The following is a 19,413-nucleotide window of genomic DNA, read 5'->3' as shown; positions in this document are numbered from 1 at the left end:
CCGTCTATTCTGTAATCACTTCAGCCTCTCTCTACACCCACAGTCAGTGGACAGCCTAAGGTCAAAGGTCTGACCGTTTAACCGCGCTCAACTGTCATATTGAACTATGACGGGCGGTTTTACCGGAGTGTTTGATAACGCAGCTCACCGGTAAAACATTTATCGAGTCGTCATAACATTCCCGGTGTGTCTGCAAAACGAGGCTGCATGCTCGCGCCCTCCCGTGCGGCTCCTCGCGGCGGAGAGACCGCACGACGGGCAGGTGAAATACCCAACCGACCATGGGGGGGAGAGAGAGAGAGGGAGGGAGAGAGAGAGAAGGAGAGAGAGAGATCTCCATAATCTTCTCTCTGGTTGATATAAAACACTATTAAAGGCGCATTCCACCAATCTAGGTTAGGAGAGTAGCCCGGACGCACCGGAGCGCGCCTGGACTGACCCGTCTGACAACCGGGGGAGGATCCGCGTCTATTTCCAGCGTCTGATCGTCCAGCTGTTCCGCGGTCATATCTACGCGGTCATATCTCTTTCACAAGTTTTCTGATTAAGGGGGTTGCTGGGAAGTTCGTGGAGTCAGTTGTTGATGGAATGGAGACCATGGAGACCCGACAACTGCTAGGGGAGCAACTGGCCACAGTCGAGCTCCACCGATGAAGAATGCGAGCTGAGCGTGGATATCCCGGGACTTCCCGCGGGGCTACGGGAGTAGAGCTACCGGAGGGGGCCGGTGCGCGCGATCTCCCGGTGCCCCATCACGAATAAAGGCGTGTTTTTTACGTAGCCTATGTTTTAATTCTCATCTTAAGATCAACTCGTATGCCCAAATGGCCTTCGTGCCCGTGCGCCCCACTCCACCCCACGGCTACCACGCCCATTCACCGAATCACACCGGGACAGTCATCCCAGACTAGGCTACCCCCCCCCACCCTCCTACCTGCATGTATTCGTTCGTAAACGTCCGATCGACCGAATCCTCCGGTTGATACCCGTCCAACAGCATCGGTTTGAGCAGCGAGTAGAAGGTCTCGTCGTGTCCCGGTCCCGTTCCGGTGCTCATCGTGATCAACGTCGCGGCCATCAACCTCCGCCGGTGCGAGAAGAAAGATAAGGTTCCCGGTTTATCTCGGTGATCTCACGGTTGGAGCGCGCGCATAGGACCGACGGACGGGTTTTAACGTCAGGAGAGAGCTGCGCGTTTCTCCGGGGCTGGTGTGTCAAACTGCACTTGTCTCTCTCTCCAGGCTCTCCAGACTGTTTTGTATCCCGGGCGGAGAGGCGGGGCGTGGCACCGGGCATAAAGAGAGACCGCCTCCCCGGGACACCTTCAAAGCCTGTCAATCTGTCCCCCGGTCATCCCCCCTCCTACCGCCCACACGCTGTCCGAGGCAATAAGAATATATCAGTGAGGGAAGGAGGCTACTGGACTTCCACATGATCCAGTTTCAAGTTGATGAGACCTTCCCGGATTGCTCCATCTCCACAAAACCCTTTCGTAGCAGCGGGACAGACGGTTACCGATTCAACTCTCTCTCTCTCTCACACACACACACACACACACACACACACACACACACAGGAGGCCTCGACTAGTGCGTCTTGCTGGTCAGTTTGGCCTATAGGGCCACAGTAGAGCACAGGGGCCAGAAAGCGTTGAGGTCTGGCCGTTCACATTAATATGACACCATTTGAACATCAAGGTATGCGGGCCATTTCTATTTTTAAAGCCATCTTGCGTCGAACATATCAAAACGCGTAGAGCTCTATACGCCTAGTACCGTAGGGCCAAGATGTCTCACAGTCCGTCGCCTGTTGCGCAAATGGGTGACAGTTTAGAAGAATGCACACGCACACACACACCACACACACACCACACACACCACACACACGCAACCCACGCAAGATTCACAGGAAAAAGAACTAGGAATGGTCGAGGCGGGGTTTGCAGACATTGACCACATGAAGCTCCAAGCTCTTTTTTTTTATATATAAAAAGTTGAGATTCACAAGGTTGTAGGATACAGATAAAATATGAAGCAAAACAAGTTACTCGGTCATAGAAATAATGCAAGTGTAGCATCTTCAAATCTATACAAATCATCGTGAGGAGGTCAAACACAGGTGATTGGTCATTGGGGGCGCCACCTCAAGCGTCAGGTGCTCTGATTGGCTATCTGGATGGGAGCTTGGCCTTTCTGGACCACTCAGAAGGCTCCTTATTCGTCTGCAGGGGGGAGACACAAACATATGTTTATATAACAGGAGAGACGTGCATAACAGAGAAACATACAGTACAGAAGGCCCCGCCCCCGGCGGTCAAAAAATAACTAAATAATATAAATAAAAATATATACGATGCACAATATCATATTGCATTTGGGCATTTCTCCTTCGTTTACTCAAAAATGCGCTATTTTGATGAGTTATGTGACGACGAAAGGCTGTTGAATGCGGAGGAGCACTAGAGGTTAGGGGGAGGGAACCTAGAGGTTAGGGGGAGGGGTCAGAGGTAACCTAGAGGTTAGGGGGAGGGGTCAGAGGGAACCTAGAGGTTAGGGGGAGGGGTCATAGGGAACCTAGAGGTTAGGGGGAGGGGTCAGAGAGAACCTAGAGGTTAGGGGGAGGGGTCAGAGGGAACCTAGAGGTTAGGGGGAGGGGTCAGAGGGAACCTAGAGGTTAGGGGGAGGGGTCAGAGGGAACCTAGAGGTTAGGGGGAGAGGTCAGAGGGAACCTAGAGGTTAGGGGGAGGGGTCATAGGGAACCGAGAGGTTATGACTTTCATCCGCCCAACAATCCCCTAAATATAAATACTAAAAATGAATCAAATAAATAAATAGTGAGTTCTTGGGTATGTGGTTTGGATCAGGACCACTCACGAACACGGTGGGTTTGGGTCTGTGTCCGGCCAGAACCTCGTCCTCCACGACCCTGTCGAGGCGTTTGGACCGGTGTGTGACCGCGCCCGGCCCCCCGCCCGGCCCCTTGCCCGGTCCGGTACCGGTGGGGTCCGGCAGAGAGGGAGCCTGGGACCTCATGCTGATCAGGACCTGCTTCATCACAGACAGCTCCTGGAGGAGAGAGAGAGCAGGAGGGAGAGATGGAGAGAGAGGTGGAGGGAGAGAGAGAGAGAGGGAGAGAGAGAGCAGGAGGAGGAGATGGAGGGGGAGACGGGGAGAGAGAGAGAGAGAGGGAAGGAGAGAGAGTGAGCAGGAGGGGGAGGTGGAGGGAGAGACGGAGAGAGAGAGGGAAGGGGAGAGAAAGAGTGAAAGATGGTGGAAGAGAAAGAAAAAGAGAGAGAGAGAGAGAAAGAAAAAGAGAGAGAGAGAGAGTGAGGGAAAGGGGAGAGAAAGTGTGAAAGATGGTGGGAGAGAAAGAAAGAGAGAGAGAGAGGGAAGGAAGGGGAGAGAGAGAGAGAGTGAAAGACGGTGGGAAAGAAAGAAAAAGAAAGAGAGAGAGAGAGAGAGAGGGAAGGGGAGAGAAAGAGTGAAAGACGGTGGGAGAGAGAAAGAGAGAGAGAGAGAGGGAAGGGGAGAGAGAGTGAAAGACGGTGGCAGAGAAAGAAAGAGAGAGAGTGAGAGAGAGAGGGAAAGGGAGAGAAAGAGTGAAAGACGGTGGGAGAGAAAGAAAGAAAGAAAGAAAGAGAGAGAGAGAAAGAAAAAGAGAGAGAGAGAGAGAGAGAGAGAGAAGGACAAGGTCAGAGACCAGGGTTGACACCTGTAAACAACATGCTGCCCGCCTGCTCCGTTCTGGGGTCGGGGGCAGAGGGGACTCTGGGTCATTTCAAGATCTCTATTTGCCCCCCGGCCGGTCAGATGGGAGGGAGGAGAGGAGGACCCTGGCATCTCAGACAGCCAGGCCGAGGAGCAGCTGTCAGCCGGGGGGGCATATCTCACACACCAGCCGGCCAGCTGACCGCCGGGCTTACTGACCTGGTGGATGGATAGCTGGGAGCTACATGACTGACTGACTGACTGACTGGCTGACTGACTGACTGACTGACTGACTGACTGACTGGCTGGCTGGATGGATAGCTGGTAGGCTAACTGACTGGCTAGCTGGCTGGATGGATAGCTGGTAGGCTAACTGACTGGCTAGCTGGCTGGATGGATAGCTGGTAGGCTAACTGACTGGCTAGCTGGCTGGATGGATAGCTGGTAGGCTAACTGACTGGCTAGCTGGCTGGATGGATAGATAGCTGGTAGGCTAACTGACTGGCTAGCTGGCTGGATAGCTGGTAGGCTAACTGACTGGCTAGCTGACTGGCTGGATAGCTGGTAGGCTAACTGACTGGCTAGCTGGCTGGCTGGATAGCTGGTAGGCTAACTGACTGGCTAGCTGGCTGGATAGCTGGTAGGCTAACTGACTGGCTAGCTGGCTGGATGGATAGATAGCTGGTAGGCTAACTGACTGGCTAGCTGGCTGGCTGGATAGCTGATAGGCTAACTGACTGGCTAGCTGGCTGGATAGCTGGTAGGCTAACTGACTGGCTAGCTGGCTGGATGGATAGCTGGTAGGCTAACTGACTGGCTAGCTAGCTGGATGGATGGATAGCTGGTAGGCTAACTGACTGGCTGGCTGGCTGGCTGGCTGGATAGATGGATGGATAGCTGGTAGGCTAACTGACTGGCTAGCTGGCTGGATAGCTGGTAGGCTAACTGACTGGCTAGCTGGCTGGATGGATAGCTGGTAGGCTAACTGACTGGCTAGCTGGCTGGATGGATAGCTGGTAGGCTAACTGACTGGCTAGCTGGCTTGTTTGGAAAGCTGACTGGCTATTATGCCTAACAGCCCTGCTGTCTATCTGATGATATGGCTGGTTGACCAAATGACTGTCTGTCTGTCTGTCTGGCTGGTTGACTGACTGACTCACTGACAGGACTGGCAAAGTCAGTAATCACAGTGGCGGTTGAGGGTGTGGGGATTAGGGAATGTTGTGGCTGGAAAAAGCAGGTCATTTCATCAGCGGTGTGCCATCTTGGGTCTCCCCCCGGTGTCTGTGTGGTCGGCCATGACTGACGGCAGCTGTCATGTAGGAGGCTGCAGGCGGTGAGGTGGTGAAAATGGAGTCGGGGAAATGGAGTGAGAACGGAGTGAGAGTGAGTGGAGGACAGGATGAGTCGGGAGCAGCTAGAGGAACCTGTCTTACCTGCTGGTCCAACAGACCTCCAGACTTGAGTACCTGTCATGACTCATTATGCGTTGTGATTCCTCCTCCTACATCTGCTCTACCCTTCCCTCAACACCTGCTCTACCCTACCCCCAATATCTGCTCTACCCTACCCCCAACACCTGCTCTACCCTACCCCCAACATCTCTACCCTACCCCCAACATCTGCTCTACCCCCAACACCTGCTCTACCCTACCCCCAACACCTGCTCTACCCTACCCCCAACATCTCTACCCTACCCTCAACATCTGCTCTACCCCCAACATCTGCTCTACCCTACCCCCAACATCTGCTCTACCCTACCCTCAACACCTGCTCTACCCTACCCCCAACATCTGCTTTACCCTACCCCCAACACCTGCTCTACCCTACCCCCAACATCTGCTCTACCCTACCCTCAACACCTGCTCTACCCTACCCCCAACACCTGCTCTACCCTTCCCCCAACATCTGCTCTACCCTACCCCCAACACCTGCTCTACCCTACCCCCAACACCTGCTCTACCCTACCCTCAACACCTGCTCTACCCTACCCCCAACATCTGCTCTACCCTACCCCCAACACCTGCTCTACCCTACCCCCAACACCTGCTCTACCCTACCCCCAACATCTGCTCTACCCCCAACACCTGCTCTACCCCCAACACCTGCTCTACCCTACCCCCAACACCTGCTCTACCCTACCCCCAACACCTGCTCTACCCTACCCCCATCTCCTCTACCCTACCCCCAACATCTGCTCTACCCTACCCCCAACACCTGCTCTACCCTACCCCCAACACCTGCTCTACCCTACCCCCAACACCTGCTCTACCCTACCCCCAACATCTGCCCTACCCTACCCTCAACATCTCTACCCTACCCCCAACACCTGCTCTACCCTACCCTCAACATCTCTACCCTACCCCCAACACCTGCTCTACCCTACCCCCAACACCTGCTCTACCCTACCCCCAACACCTGCTCTACCCCCAACACCTGCTCTACCCTACCCCCAACACCTGCTCTACCCCCAACACCTGCTCTACCCCCAACACCTGCTCTACCCTACCCCCAACACCTGCTCTACCCTACCCCCAACACCTGCTCTACCCTACCCCCAACACCTGCTCTATCCTACCCCCAACATCTGCTCTACCCTACCCCCAACATCTGCCCTACCCTACCCCCAACACCTGCTCTACCCTACCCCCAACACCTGCTCTACCCTACCCTCAACACCTGCTCTACCCTACCCCCAACACCTGCTCTACCCTACCCCCAACATCTGCTCTACCCTACCCCCAACACCTGCTCTACCCTACCCCCAACACCTGCTCTACCCTACCCTCAACACCTGCTCTACCCTACCCCCAACACCTGCTCTACCCTACCCCCAACACCTGCTCTACCCTACCCCCAACACCTGCTCTACCCTACCCCCAACATCTGCTCTACCCTACCCCCAACATCTACCCTACCCCCAACACCTGCTCTACCCTACCCCCAACATCTGCTCTACCCTACCCCCAACACCTGCTCTATCCTACCCCCAACATCTGCTCTACCCTACCCCCAACATCTGCCCTACCCTACCCCCAACACCTGCTCTACCCTACCCCCAACACCTGCTCTACCCTACCCTCAACACCTGCTCTACCCTACCCCCAACACCTGCTCTACCCTACCCCCAACATCTGCTCTACCCTACCCCCAACACCTGCTCTACCCTACCCCCAACACCTGCTCTACCCTACCCTCAACACCTGCTCTACCCTACCCCCAACACCTGCTCTACCCTACCCCCAACACCTGCTCTACCCTACCCCCAACACCTGCTCTACCCTACCCCCAACATCTGCTCTACCCTACCCCCAACATCTACCCTACCCCCAACACCTGCTCTACCCTACCCCCAACATCTGCTCTACCCTACCCCCAACACCTGCTCTACCCTACCCCCAACATCTGCTCTACCCTACCCCCAACACCTGCTCTACCCTACCCCCAACATCTGCTCTACCCCCAACACCTGCTCTACCCTACCCCCAACACCTGCTCTACCCTACCCCCAACACCTGCTCTACCCTGCTTAAAACATCCTGTCATCAGGCAGCAGACTTCAGTGTAGCTATGAGTCTGGTCTAAGCTGTCTGTCTGTCTGTCTGTCTGTCTGTCTGTCTGTCTGTCTGTCTGTCTGTCAGACCGTCTGTCTGTCTTGGGGCGATCAGCTGGGGTTTGAAAGGTCCCCGGTTCGATCTGAGCTGTCGGCTGTGTGCCGAAGTGTCCTTGAGCAACACACTGAATCCCCAAATCGCTCACGTGCGGCGCGGCGGAGCGCTACTTACTAAAGTCGCCTCACGGCAAGAAGGCCTTTCTGTGTGGCGTTCCCATGTTCTCCCTCTATTCGTTTACGTGTTCTCCCCATGCGCGTTCTCCCAGTATTCGTGTCCCCTGACGAGGCCAGACAGGAGCACTCGTCGGTCCCTGGGCGCGGCTCACGCACGCTGCCCCCTGGCTGCCCTTGGGGGAAGGACGACAGGATGGGTTGAGAGCAGGGGAAGAATTTCCCGGGTGGACGCCCCGGCCGTTCATCTGTGCGTGTGCGTTTCAGCGTCGCTGCCCGTAGTGTGTGATGTTTACTTTGTTATTGTTGTCTCAGTCTGACTCATAGCAGAGCTGCTATTCCACTGGAGACTGATTCTGAATCGATTCTGAATCAAATGATTCAGAATCGATTCATGAATCCCAAAATCGATCTTTTATTTAATGAATGAATTAATAAATGAATGAATTCATTCAATGATTCATTCATTTTTGGAAATCAGTATCGATACCCAGCCCTAGTATTGATGTGTTGCATAACATGGCAGTCATGTAATTAAGGTTACAGCAAAAAAAACAGGTTTTAGTAACACTAACCGAATCGATATTGAATCGAATCGTGATAATCGATTCTGAACCTTGTGAATCGGAATCGATTCTTGAAATTCGAATCGATACCCAGCCCTACTGGAGACGACGAAGAAACGCAAAGTTACTGAGGTATAACGAGCAATAAGGCGGTTCCTCTACGCGTCAGCGAGGACAGGAGCTTGCTCCATCATCGAAGAATTTTAACAGCTCACTTATCTGGCCCCCGGGTGAAACAGTTTTTTTGCTTCCCTCTGGAATATGTAGGGGTGGGTCGTATGCCCTCCTCCCTTGTTCTCTGTAAAGCGCATTGTGTTGCCTCTGTGTATGAAACGCGCTGTACAAATAAAGTTTGATTTGATTTTGATCTGGAGTCCCCTCAGGAGCAGGACATGGCAGAACACCAGGGAAGAATGTTCTAGAACACACAAGACAGTTAAGCCTTTCATTATGGTGCAGAACATAATACACATAATTACAGAGTCTTGACTCTGATAAAGATGTTCGAACACATCGAAGCGTTCTGTCTGTTTGCGTCATAACAAAAGGCTCAAACTGTCCGTGTGCTCGGGCGAATTCTTCTCTGCTGAGTTATACGGTCCCTCCAGAAAAAACGTGGGCATATATCCTTGATTACGCAATGGAATATGCTGGGTTTTTATGTGATTTTATGCGCTGAAAATGCGGGGATTTTCTGAAGTTGTGGGAACTTGCGAATATTGTGAGAATATGCGAAAAATGCAAGAAACTGTCCTGTATTTTCGTGCACACACCACTCTACTGCATATAGCCTACACTACTGATACGAGAAATAACAAAACCATAGCCTATGCGAGAGCGCCTAGACCAGGTACGGTATAGACCGGCGTCATGATTGAAGGCAGCCTTAAAAGGCAGGAACTTATAAACAACCCCCGATGTCTGGTCTCTGCAGTCATCCAGGTCATTTGCTATTTCCAAGTTTATCAGACCAAACATTTTGCCCATGTCTATGATCTGATGTTTATTGATTAGATCTTAATATAATCGATGCAGCTGTGCTTTAGCCTACTCTTTTTGGCTATTTATTTCCTTCGTTCATGATGAGAATAGCAGAGGACTTTGAACTTGATGCATTAAACATAAATTGGTGCAATTCACTAGAATGCAGGAAATGAGATGACCCAGGAAGTATGAAATCAAGCGAGCCCGGCATATTCCAAGTTTTTTGCGCGGAGCTCAGTGATTATCTTAAAATATAATTAAAATGCGCTCTTTCTAAAATGATGTGACCCTTGCATAATCTGCGCCTTTTGCCTGATTATGCAATGAATTATGCGATCGCATAATGGCGTTTTTCTGGAGGGACAGGTTATAAGCTGGTGGCTAAGCATCGCTCAGGAAAGTGCACTTCTAATAGAGCAGGTGTGTGTGTGTGTGTGTGTGTGTGTGTGTGTGTGTGCGTGTGTGCGGAGGCGTGTAGGAAGCAGGCTAGCGTGACGAAGTTTGCACGGGAAGGTGAGTAAGACACTAGAAGGGCGACGCCCAGAGAGAGACAAGACGGCTCTCTCCTCTCCTCTCCATCCCTCTCTCCTCCCTCCCTCTCTCCCTCTCTCCTCCCTCCCTCTCTCCTCCCTCATCCCTCTCTCCCCTCGTTCGGCGGACGCCCCCCTCGCCGTGGTCACTACCTCTTGGTGATTGAGGAGTCGCTCCAGGTCGGCGGCCATTTTGTTTTTCACCTGCTGCAGGGCAGTCCTCTCCTTCTTCAGAGACCTGGACACACACACACGCACGCACGCACGCACACACACACACACACACACACACACACACACACACACACACACACACACACACACACACACACACACACACACACACACACACACACACACACACACACACACACACACACACACACACACACACACACACACACACACACACACACACACACACACACACACACTTCAATCAAACTACTCAATAGATTTTTCCCAAGCTCAACCGAGCCGGGATAAATCAATACACATTGTGAGCTCATGCTTCAGTGTCCCGCAAATCTCTATTATGAACCCGGACACGCTGCATAAAACAGCACCCACACCACACCCCACACTCAACACCACACCCAACACTCAACACCCAACACCCACACCACACTCAAAACCCCACACCACACCCAACACCCAGCACTCAACACCCAGCACCACACCCAACACCCCACACTCAACACCCAGCACCCAACACTCAACACCCACACCACACCCAACACCCAACACTCAACACCCAGCACCCACACCACACCCAACACCCAACACCCACCACCCAACACTCAACACCCCACACCCAGCACCCCACACCCAACACTCAACACCCAGCACTCAACACCCCACACCCAGCACCCAACACCCAGCACCCAACACCCACACCACACCCAACACCCACCCCACACCCCAGTACCCAACACCCAGTACCCCACACCCCACACCCAACACCCAGTACCCAACACCCAGCACCCACACCACACCCAACACCCACCCCACACCCCAGCACCCAACACCCAGTACCCCACACCCAACACTCAACACCCAACACCCCACACCCAGCACCCCACACCCAACACTCAACACCCAGCACTCAACACCCCACACCCAACACCCAGTACCCCACACCCAACACTCAACACCCAGCACTCAACACCCCACACCCAGTACCCCACACCCAACACTCAACACCCAGCACTCAACACCCAGCACTCAACACCCCACACCCACACCACACCCAACACCCACCCCACACCCCAGCACCCAACACCCAGTACCCACACCACACCCAACACCCACCCCACACCCCAGCACCCAACACCCAGTACCCAACACCCAGTACCCAGCACCCCACACCCAGTACCCAGCACCCAACACCCAGCACCCAGTACCCAGCACCCCACACCCAGTACCCAGCACCCAGCACCCCACACCCAGTACCCAGCACCCAGCACCCAGTACCCAGCACCCAGCACCCAGCACCCAGCACTCAACACCCAGCACCCCACACCCAGCACCCCACACCCAGCACCCCACACCCAGCAGCCCGGGCCCTGTCCGAAGCCTGGGGCTGGAGTAGTGCTCTGCCTGCCTGCTTGGCTGGACAGAGGCTGAGCCTCCCCTGGAGAGAGGCTGATCTGGTGAGGCTGATCCTCCCCTGGAGAGAGGCTGAGAGGCTGGTCTGGTGAGGCCGAGCCTCCCTGGCCCCACGCCAGTGTGGCCCCGGGGACCGTGGCAGCGCTGCGCTCGGCAGCAAGATCAAACCTGTTCCTCTCACTTTGCATATTGAGACTAGAGAGGCTGTAGGAGGAACGAGCTGAGATTTAGGCCAGCTATGGAGGACGCCTGACACACACACACACACACACGCGCGCGTTCACCTGCATCTCATGCCAAAACGAGGGCAATGAGAGGGCGAGACGGAGACAAAGAGACACGCATCTGCACTTATCCACTTAACTAAGAATGGAGAGAGAGGAGAGAGAGAGAGAGGAGAGAGAGAGAGAGAGAGAGAGAGAGAAGAGAGAGAGAGAGAAGAGAGAGAGAGAGAAGAGAGAGAGAGAGAGAGAGAGAGAAGAGAGAGAGACAGAGAGAGAGAAACTGTGTTTGTAGTCCGCACTCCTTAAACCTCAGAGAACACTGAGGCGCATTTGACTTGTGTGGCCCGATGGAACCTCTCACCCGTAGAGGGTTAACCTGCTCCCGATAGCACCCGTAGAGGGTTAACCTGCTCCCGATAGCACCCGTAGAGGGTTAACCTGCTCCCGATAGCACCCGTAGAGGGTTAACCTGCTCCCGATAGCCCCCGTAGAGGGTTAACCTGCTCCCGATAGCACCCGTAGAGGGTTAAACCTTCTCCTCCCTAGAGGGTTAAACCTGCTCCCTAGAGGGTTAAACCTTCTCCTCCCTAGAGGGTTAAACCTGCTCCCTAGAGGGTTAAACCTTCTCCTTCCTAGAGGGTTAAACCTTCTCCTCCCTAGAGGGTTAAACCTTCTCCTCCCTAGAGGGTTAAACCTTCTCCTCCCTAGAGGGTTAAACCTTCTCCTCCCTAGAGGGTTAAACCTGCTCCTCCCTAGAGGGTTAAACCTGCTCCTCCCTAGAGGGTTAAACCTGCTCCTCCCTAGAGGGTTAAACCTTCTCCTCCCTAGAGGGTTAAACCTGCTCCCTAGAGGGTTAAACCTGCTCCTCCCTAGAGGGTTAAACCTGCTCCTCCCTAGAGGGTTAAACCTTCTCCTCCCTAGAGGGTTAAACCTGCTCCTCCCTAGAGGGTTAAACCTTCTCCTCCCTAGAGGGTTAAACCTTCTCCCTAGAGGGTTAAACCTGCTCCTCCCTAGAGGGTTAAACCTGCTCCTCCCTAGAGGGTTAAACCTTCTCCTCCCTAGAGGGTTAAACCTTCTCCTCCCTAGAGGGTTAAACCTGCTCCCTAGAGGGTTAAACCTGCTCCCTAGAGGGTTAAACCTTCTCCTCCCTAGAGGGTTAAACCTTCTCCCTAGAGGGTTAAACCTTCTCCTCCCTAGAGGGTTAAACCTTCTCCTCCCTAGAGGGTTAAACCTTCTCCTCCCTAGAGGGTTAAACCTGCTCCTCCCTAGAGGGTTAAACCTGCTCCCTAGAGGGTTAAACCTGCTCCCTAGAGGGTTAAACCTTCTCCCTAGAGGGTTAAACCTTCTCCTCCCTAGAGAGTTAAACCTGCTCCTCCCTAGAGGGTCAAACCTTCTCCTCCCTAGAGGGTTAAACCTGCTCCTCCCTAGAGGGTTAAACCTGCTCCCTAGAGGGTTAAACCTTCTCCTCCCTAGAGGGTTAAACCTTCTCCTCCCTAGAGGGTTAACCCTGCTCCCTAGAGGGTTAAACCTGCTCCCTAGAGGGTTAAACCTTCTCCTCCCTAGAGGGTTAAACCTGCTCCTCCCTAGAGGGTTAAACCTTCTCCCTAGAGGGTTAAACCTTCTCCTCCCTAGAGGGTTAAACCTTCTCCTCCCTAGAGGGTTAAACCTTCTCCTCCCTAGAGGGTTAAACCTGCTCCCTAGAGGGTTAAACCTGCTCCCTAGAGGGTTAAACCTGCTCCTCCCTAGAGGGTTAAACCTTCTCCTCCCTAGAGGGTTAAACCTTCTCCTCCCTAGAGGGTTAAACCTGCTCCCTAGAGGGTTAAACCTGCTCCCTAGAGGGTTAAACCTGCTCCTCCCTAGAGGGTTAAACCTTCTCCTCCCTAGAGGGTTAAACCTGCTCCTCCCTAGAGGGTTAAACCTTCTCCCTAGAGGGTTAAACCTGCTCCCTAGAGGGTTAAACCTGCTCCCTAGAGGGTTAAACCTTCTCCTCCCTAGAGGGTTAAACCTTCTCCTAGAGGGTTAAACCTGCTCCTAGAGGGTTAAACCTGCTCCCTAGAGGGTTAAACCTGCTCCTCCCTAGAGGGTTAAACCTTCTCCTCCCTAGAGGGTTAAACCTTCTCCCTAGAGGGTTAAACCTTCTCCCTAGAGGGTTAAACCTGCTCCCTAGAGGGTTAAACCTGCTCCCTAGAGGGTTAAACCTTCTCCCTAGAGGGTTAAACCTGCTCCCTAGAGGGTTAAACCTGCTCCCTAGAGGGTTAACCCTGCTCCCTAGAGGGTTAAACCTGCTCCCTAGAGGGTTAAACCTTCTCCTCCCTAGAGGGTTAAACCTTCTCCTCCCTAGAGGGTTAAACCTGCTCCTCCCTAGAGGGTTAAACCTGCTCCTCCCTAGAGGGTTAAACCTTCTCCTCCCTAGAGGGTTAAACCTGCTCCCTAGAGGGTTAAACCTGCTCCCTAGAGGGTTAAACCTTCTCCCTAGAGGGTTAAACCTGCTCCCTAGAGGGTTAAACCTGCTCCCTAGAGGGTTAAACCTGCTCCTCCCTAGAGGGTTAAACCTTCTCCTCCCTAGAGGGTTAAACCTGCTCCCTAGAGGGTTAAACCTTCTCCTAGAGGGTTAAACCTGCTCCGTAGAGGGTTAAACCTTCTCCTAGAGGGTTAAACCTGCTCCCTAGAGGGTTAAACCTGCTCCCTAGAGGGTTAAACCTGCTCCTCCCTAGAGGGTTAAACCTTCTCCCTAGAGGGTTAAACCTTCTCCCTAGAGGGTTAACCCTGCTCCCTAGAGGGTTAAACCTTCTCCTCCCTAGAGGGTTAAACCTTCTCCCTAGAGGGTTAAACCTTCTCCTCCCTAGAGGGTTAAACCTGCTCCCTAGAGGGTTAAACCTTCTCCTCCCTAGAGGGTTAAACCTGCTCCCTAGAGGGTTAAACCTGCTCCCTAGAGGGTTAAACCTTCTCCTCCCTAGAGGGTTAAACCTTCTCCTCCCTAGAGGGTTAAACCTTCTCCCTAGAGGGTTAAACCTGCTCCCTAGAGGGTTAAACCTTCTCCTCCCTAGAGGGTTAAACCTGCTCCCTAGAGGGTTAAACCTTCTCCTCCCTAGAGGGTTAAACCTTCTCCCTAGAGGGTTAAACCTGCTCCCTAGAGGGTTAAACCTGCTCCTCCCTAGAGGGTTAAACCTTCTCCTCCCTAGAGGGTTAAACCTGCTCCCTAGAGTGTTAAACCTTCTCCTCCCTAGAGGGTTAAACCTTCTCCCTAGAGGGTTAAACCTGCTCCTCCCTAGAGGGTTAAACCTTCTCCTCCCTAGAGGGTTAAACCTGCTCCCTAGAGGGTTAAACCTGCTCCCTAGAGGGTTAACCCTGCTCCCTAGAGGGTTAAACCTTCTCCTCCCTAGAGGGTTAAACCTGCTCCCTAGAGGGTTAAACCTGCTCCCTAGAGGGTTAAACCTGCTCCTCCCTAGAGGGTTAAACCTTCTCCTCCCTAGAGGGTTAAACCTGCTCCTCCCTAGAGGGTTAAACCTGCTCCCTAGAGGGTTAAACCTGCTCCCTAGAGGGTTAAACCTGCTCCTCCCTAGAGGGTTAAACCTTCTCCTCCCTAGAGGGTTAAACCTGCTCCCTAGAGGGTTAAACCTTCTCCTCCCTAGAGGGTTAAACCTTCTCCTCCCTAGAGGGTTAAACCTTCTCCTCCCTAGAGGGTTAAACCTGCTCCCTAGAGGGTTAAACCTTCTCCTCCCTAGAGGGTTAAACCTGCTCCCTAGAGGGTTAAACCTGCTCCCTAGAGGGTTAAACCTTCTCCCTAGAGGGTTAAACCTTCTCCCTAGAGGGTTAAACCTGCTCCCTAGAGGGTTAAACCTGCTCCCTAGAGGGTTAAACCTGCTCCCTAGAGGGTTAAACCTGCTCCCTAGAGGGTTAAACCTTCTCCTCCCTAGAGGGTTAAACCTGCTCCTCCCTAGAGGGTTAAACCTGCTCCCTAGAGGGTTAAACCTTCTCCCTAGAGGGTTAAACCTTCTCCTCCCTAGAGGGTTAAACATTCTCCTCCCTAGAGGGTTAAACCTGCTCCTCCCTAGAGGGTTAAACCTTCTCCCTAGAGGGTTAAACCTGCTCCCTAGAGGGTTAAACCTGCTCCCTAGAGGGTTAAACCTTCTCCTCCCTAGAGGGTTAAACCTTCTCCTCCCTAGAGGGTTAAACCTTCTCCTCTCTAGAGGGTTAAACCTGCTCCCTAGAGGGTTAACCCTGCTCCCTAGAGGGTTAAACCTTCTCCTCCCTAGAGGGTTAAACCTTCTCCTCCCTAGAGGGTTAAACCTGCTCCCTAGAGGGTTAAACCTGCTCCCTAGAGGGTTAAACCTTCTCCTCCCTAGAGGGTTAAACCTTCTCCTCCCTAGAGGGTTAAACCTGCTCCCTAGAGGGTTAACCCTGCTCCCTAGAGGGTTAAACCTGCTCCCTAGAGGGTTAAACCTTCTCCTCCCTAGAGGGTTAAACCTTCTCCTCCCTAGAGGGTTAAACCTGCTCCCTAGAGGGTTAAACCTTCTCCTCGCTAGAGGGTTAAACCTGCTCCCTAGAGGGTTAAACCTTCTTCTCCCTAGAGGGTTAAACCTGCTCCCTAGAGGATTAAACCTTCTCCTCCCTAGAGGGTTAACCTGCTCCCTAGAGGGTTAAACCTTCTTCTCCCTAGAGGGTGAAACCTGCTCCCTAGAGGGTTAAACCTTCTTCTCCCTAGAGGGTTAAACCTGCTCCCTAGAGGGTTAACCCTGCTCCCTAGAGGGTTAACCCTGCTCCTCCCTAGAGGGTTAACCCTGCTCCTCCCCATCAAGACAACTAAATCAAACTGACCTCATGACCTCACCGCTGACAGCATTTTTGAAGCAGCGTTTGGAGCCAGTAGGCCAAGTGCGAGTCCCAGGCTGTGTGTGTGTGTGTGTGTGTGTGTGTGTGTGTGCGAGTCCCAGGCTGTGTGTGTGTGTGTGCGAGTCCCAGGCTGTGTGTGTGTGTGTGTACCTGACATCGTCCTCCAGCTGGTCCACGCGTCTCTTGAGTGCCAGGATGTGCGTGTCTCGCTGGCGGACCGTCTCTATCAGGAAGCTGTAGGGCTGCTGGGTCTGCTGTAGCAGCTGGTTAGCTGTCTCCAGCTGGGGGGGTTCACACACACACACACACACGCGCACGCGCACACACACACGCACACGCACACGCACACGCACACACACACACATGCACACACACATACATGCACACACGCAAACACACACGCAAACACACACGCAAACACGCACGCACACACACACACATGCACACACACATGCATGCACACACGCAAACACACACACACACACGCAAACACGCACACGCACACACACGCATGCACACGCACGCACGCACACACGCACACACGCACGCACACACGCACGCACACACGCACACACGCACACGCACATGTCGGTAACATGGATATGGGCTTGTGTTTAACAGCCATAAGATTGATATCATACTGATTACAATAACCAAGGTAACAGCACTGGCCTTGAGATATGAACAGTCATTGCTTTGGCCTTCCTACGTTACATATTAGTACACACTATTAGTACACGCTATTAGTACACACTATTGACACCTGGGCTTTGAGAAGGCAGCTAGATAAAAGAGGGAGAGGGAGGAATGTGTGTGTGTGTGTGTGTTGTAAGACTTTATAGACAATAGTAAACTGGTCAGGTCGGACTGTGTGGGCGGCTAGGTGGGAACCAGCGGCGACGCCCTCGAACGTTTCCTGTGAAAAGAAAACTCTCTCTCTCTCTGAATCACGAGGCATGTGCCCATCAGTCACCGCTGAACGGCCGTCTCGTTTCCTCGGGGGCCGACGCCCACACTCGCGCCGCCGTGGCCGCTGGGGTTGGCCGAGCTGGAAGGTAAACACCAACCCCATTGGCTGAAGGGGCGTCCGCACGCCCCGCCCCCCTCCCCGTCGAGAAGACGCATCAAAACACGGGTCTGGGAAACGTGAACGCCACGCAAACCCTCCCGCCCTCGCCAAACACAACAGCGAGTCGTGCCACAGCCGAGCGTGACGGTCACGGTGCGCGAGGTTGCGTTCGCGTTGACAGGGAGATCAAACCCTCGGAGAAGGTCAACATCTCAGGCACGACACCTCGCTATCTACTACCCCCGTCTTCAAACGGAGGGGCAATTATCTCACTGCTACCGGGCTGTTCCCAGTTCCCAGTTGAGAGAGAGAGAGAGAATAGTTAAATAGTTTAATGATATATGAGAGAGTCAGGTTCGAGCCGCCGACTGCTAGAACATCGGCGATGACATAAACACTGGGGAGATAATAGGAGATAGCTGGAGGACTTGCTAACTGTATCATTACAGCTCTAATGGGGCCTGACGCCGACTCTCCCTCTGGTCTCTCTCTGGTCTCCCTCTGTTCCTGAGAACCCAGAGCGCCGACCAGCAGGCACGGAGGGCGTGTGCGGACTTGCGGTGCGTTCTGGGTAGGATCTGGCAGAGGTTTCGGTCTTTGCGCCGGTGCCAGGGCAGGCAGAGCGGCGCTTGGTAAACAATAACATCTATCCGGTTGGGTTTGGCAGGCGCGGTGCACCCTGGGAGATGGGAGTCTACTAGGGCTGGGTATCGAGTCGAATTTCAAGAATCGATTCGATTCCGATTCACAAGGTTCAGAATCGATTATCACGATTCAATTCGATTCGATTCAATTCAATATCGATTCAGTTAGTGTTACTAAAACCTTTTTTTTTTTTTTTTTTTGCTGTAATTACATGACCTTAATTACATGACCGCCAAGTTATGCAACACATCAATACTAGGGCTGGGTATCAATACTGATTTTCAAAAATGAATGAATGAATCATTGAATGAATGAACTATTCATACCTTCATTTATTCATTCATTCATTAAATAAAAGATCAATTTTGGGATTCATGAATCGATTCTGAATCATTTCAGACACACTCAGGTCGGTTTTGTTACAGAGCTGACCTTTACGTGACCTCTGATGAGGAGATCAAATAGGAAGGGATTGAGAGAGGCAGCGTAGGCCTGGGTTCGGTGGGTCTAGGTTGGGTTAAGGTCAGCTTACCTGGTCAGAGATCTCTCCGGTGTGGGTTAAGGTCAGGGGTCAGCTTACCTGGTCAGAGATCTGTCCGGTGTGGGTTAAGGTCAGGGGTCAGGGTACCTGGTCAGAGATCTCTCCGGTGTGGGTTAAGGTCAGGGGTCAGCTTACCTGGTCAGAGATCTCTCCGGTGTGGGCGCTGTGTCTCTCCTGGTCTCTCTTCAGCTGGGTGTTCTGCTTCTCCAGCTGCAGGACGCGGCGCGCCAGGTGAACGCTGCGGAAACGACAGAGCGGTCACATGACTGAGCTCCACGGAGGAGTCTGGCGCCCGCGGACGCACGCGGGACACCCCGGGGGACGCTGAGCTCACCTCTGCTTCAGGCGCCTCTTGGCGGTCGTGGGGACGTTGGCGCCGTAACCGTAGGAGAACAGAACCCGCTCCGCCTCGTCCTCGTTCTCAACTGTCAACAGGAAGTCAACAGGAAGTCAACAGGAAGTCAACAGGAAGTCAACACCATTACATTACATTTACATTAGTCATTTAGCATTTAAAGAAAAAGATGATGTCGCTCAAGCCCAGCAGGTCATATGCAAACTGTGCAGAGCTAAAGCTATTACTCGCAATGACCATTTTGAAGCGAATAATCGCAATTATTATCTTTTGTCATAATCGTACAGCCCTATACTGTGCAGGTCTGACCGCCGGCCGGGGGGCCGCTGGGGGGTCTTACTCTCGGCCGCCTGCATGGTGACCTCATCCAGCTCCTGCTCCAGCCTCTCGTAGGTCTCCAGCCGGGCCTGGAGCTCCGAGTTCTGCGCCTGGAGCTCCGTGATCCGCGTCTCCGACGTCGTCTGAAGCCCGTAGAACTCTTTGGTCAGAACCTGCCGGGAGAATCCCACAAACGAACGCTCCCTTTAGTCCGGGGTTAGGGACAGTTCGGCCCGTTCTGTTCCTTGA

At 53.2% G+C, this 19,413-nt stretch overlaps 1 protein-coding gene across 1 annotated transcript in view; it reads right to left on the bottom strand.

Annotated features, from left to right (window-relative positions):
• Positions 1-2,167: 2,167 nt before the first annotated feature.
• pibf1 (progesterone immunomodulatory binding factor 1) overlaps positions 2,168-19,413 on the bottom strand; it is a gene marked incomplete at both ends in the record, with an annotated part of 30,271 nt that continues 13,025 nt past the window's right edge. The window contains 7 exons of the mRNA XM_084463297.1: positions 2,168-2,221; positions 2,874-3,065; positions 9,725-9,809; positions 16,387-16,517; positions 18,627-18,729; positions 18,826-18,916; positions 19,187-19,337. Coding sequence (XP_084319423.1) covers positions 2,168-2,221; positions 2,874-3,065; positions 9,725-9,809; positions 16,387-16,517; positions 18,627-18,729; positions 18,826-18,916; positions 19,187-19,337 — 807 coding nt within the window. The remainder of the gene's footprint in view (positions 2,222-2,873; positions 3,066-9,724; positions 9,810-16,386; positions 16,518-18,626; positions 18,730-18,825; positions 18,917-19,186; positions 19,338-19,413) is intronic.

Source organism: Borostomias antarcticus (genome assembly GCF_949987555.1).
Source record: "Borostomias antarcticus genome assembly, contig: scaffold_199, whole genome shotgun sequence".
In the NCBI taxonomy this organism is placed as follows: domain Eukaryota; kingdom Metazoa; phylum Chordata; class Actinopteri; order Stomiiformes; family Stomiidae; genus Borostomias; species Borostomias antarcticus.
This window is presented reverse-complemented; position numbering and strand designations above follow the sequence as displayed.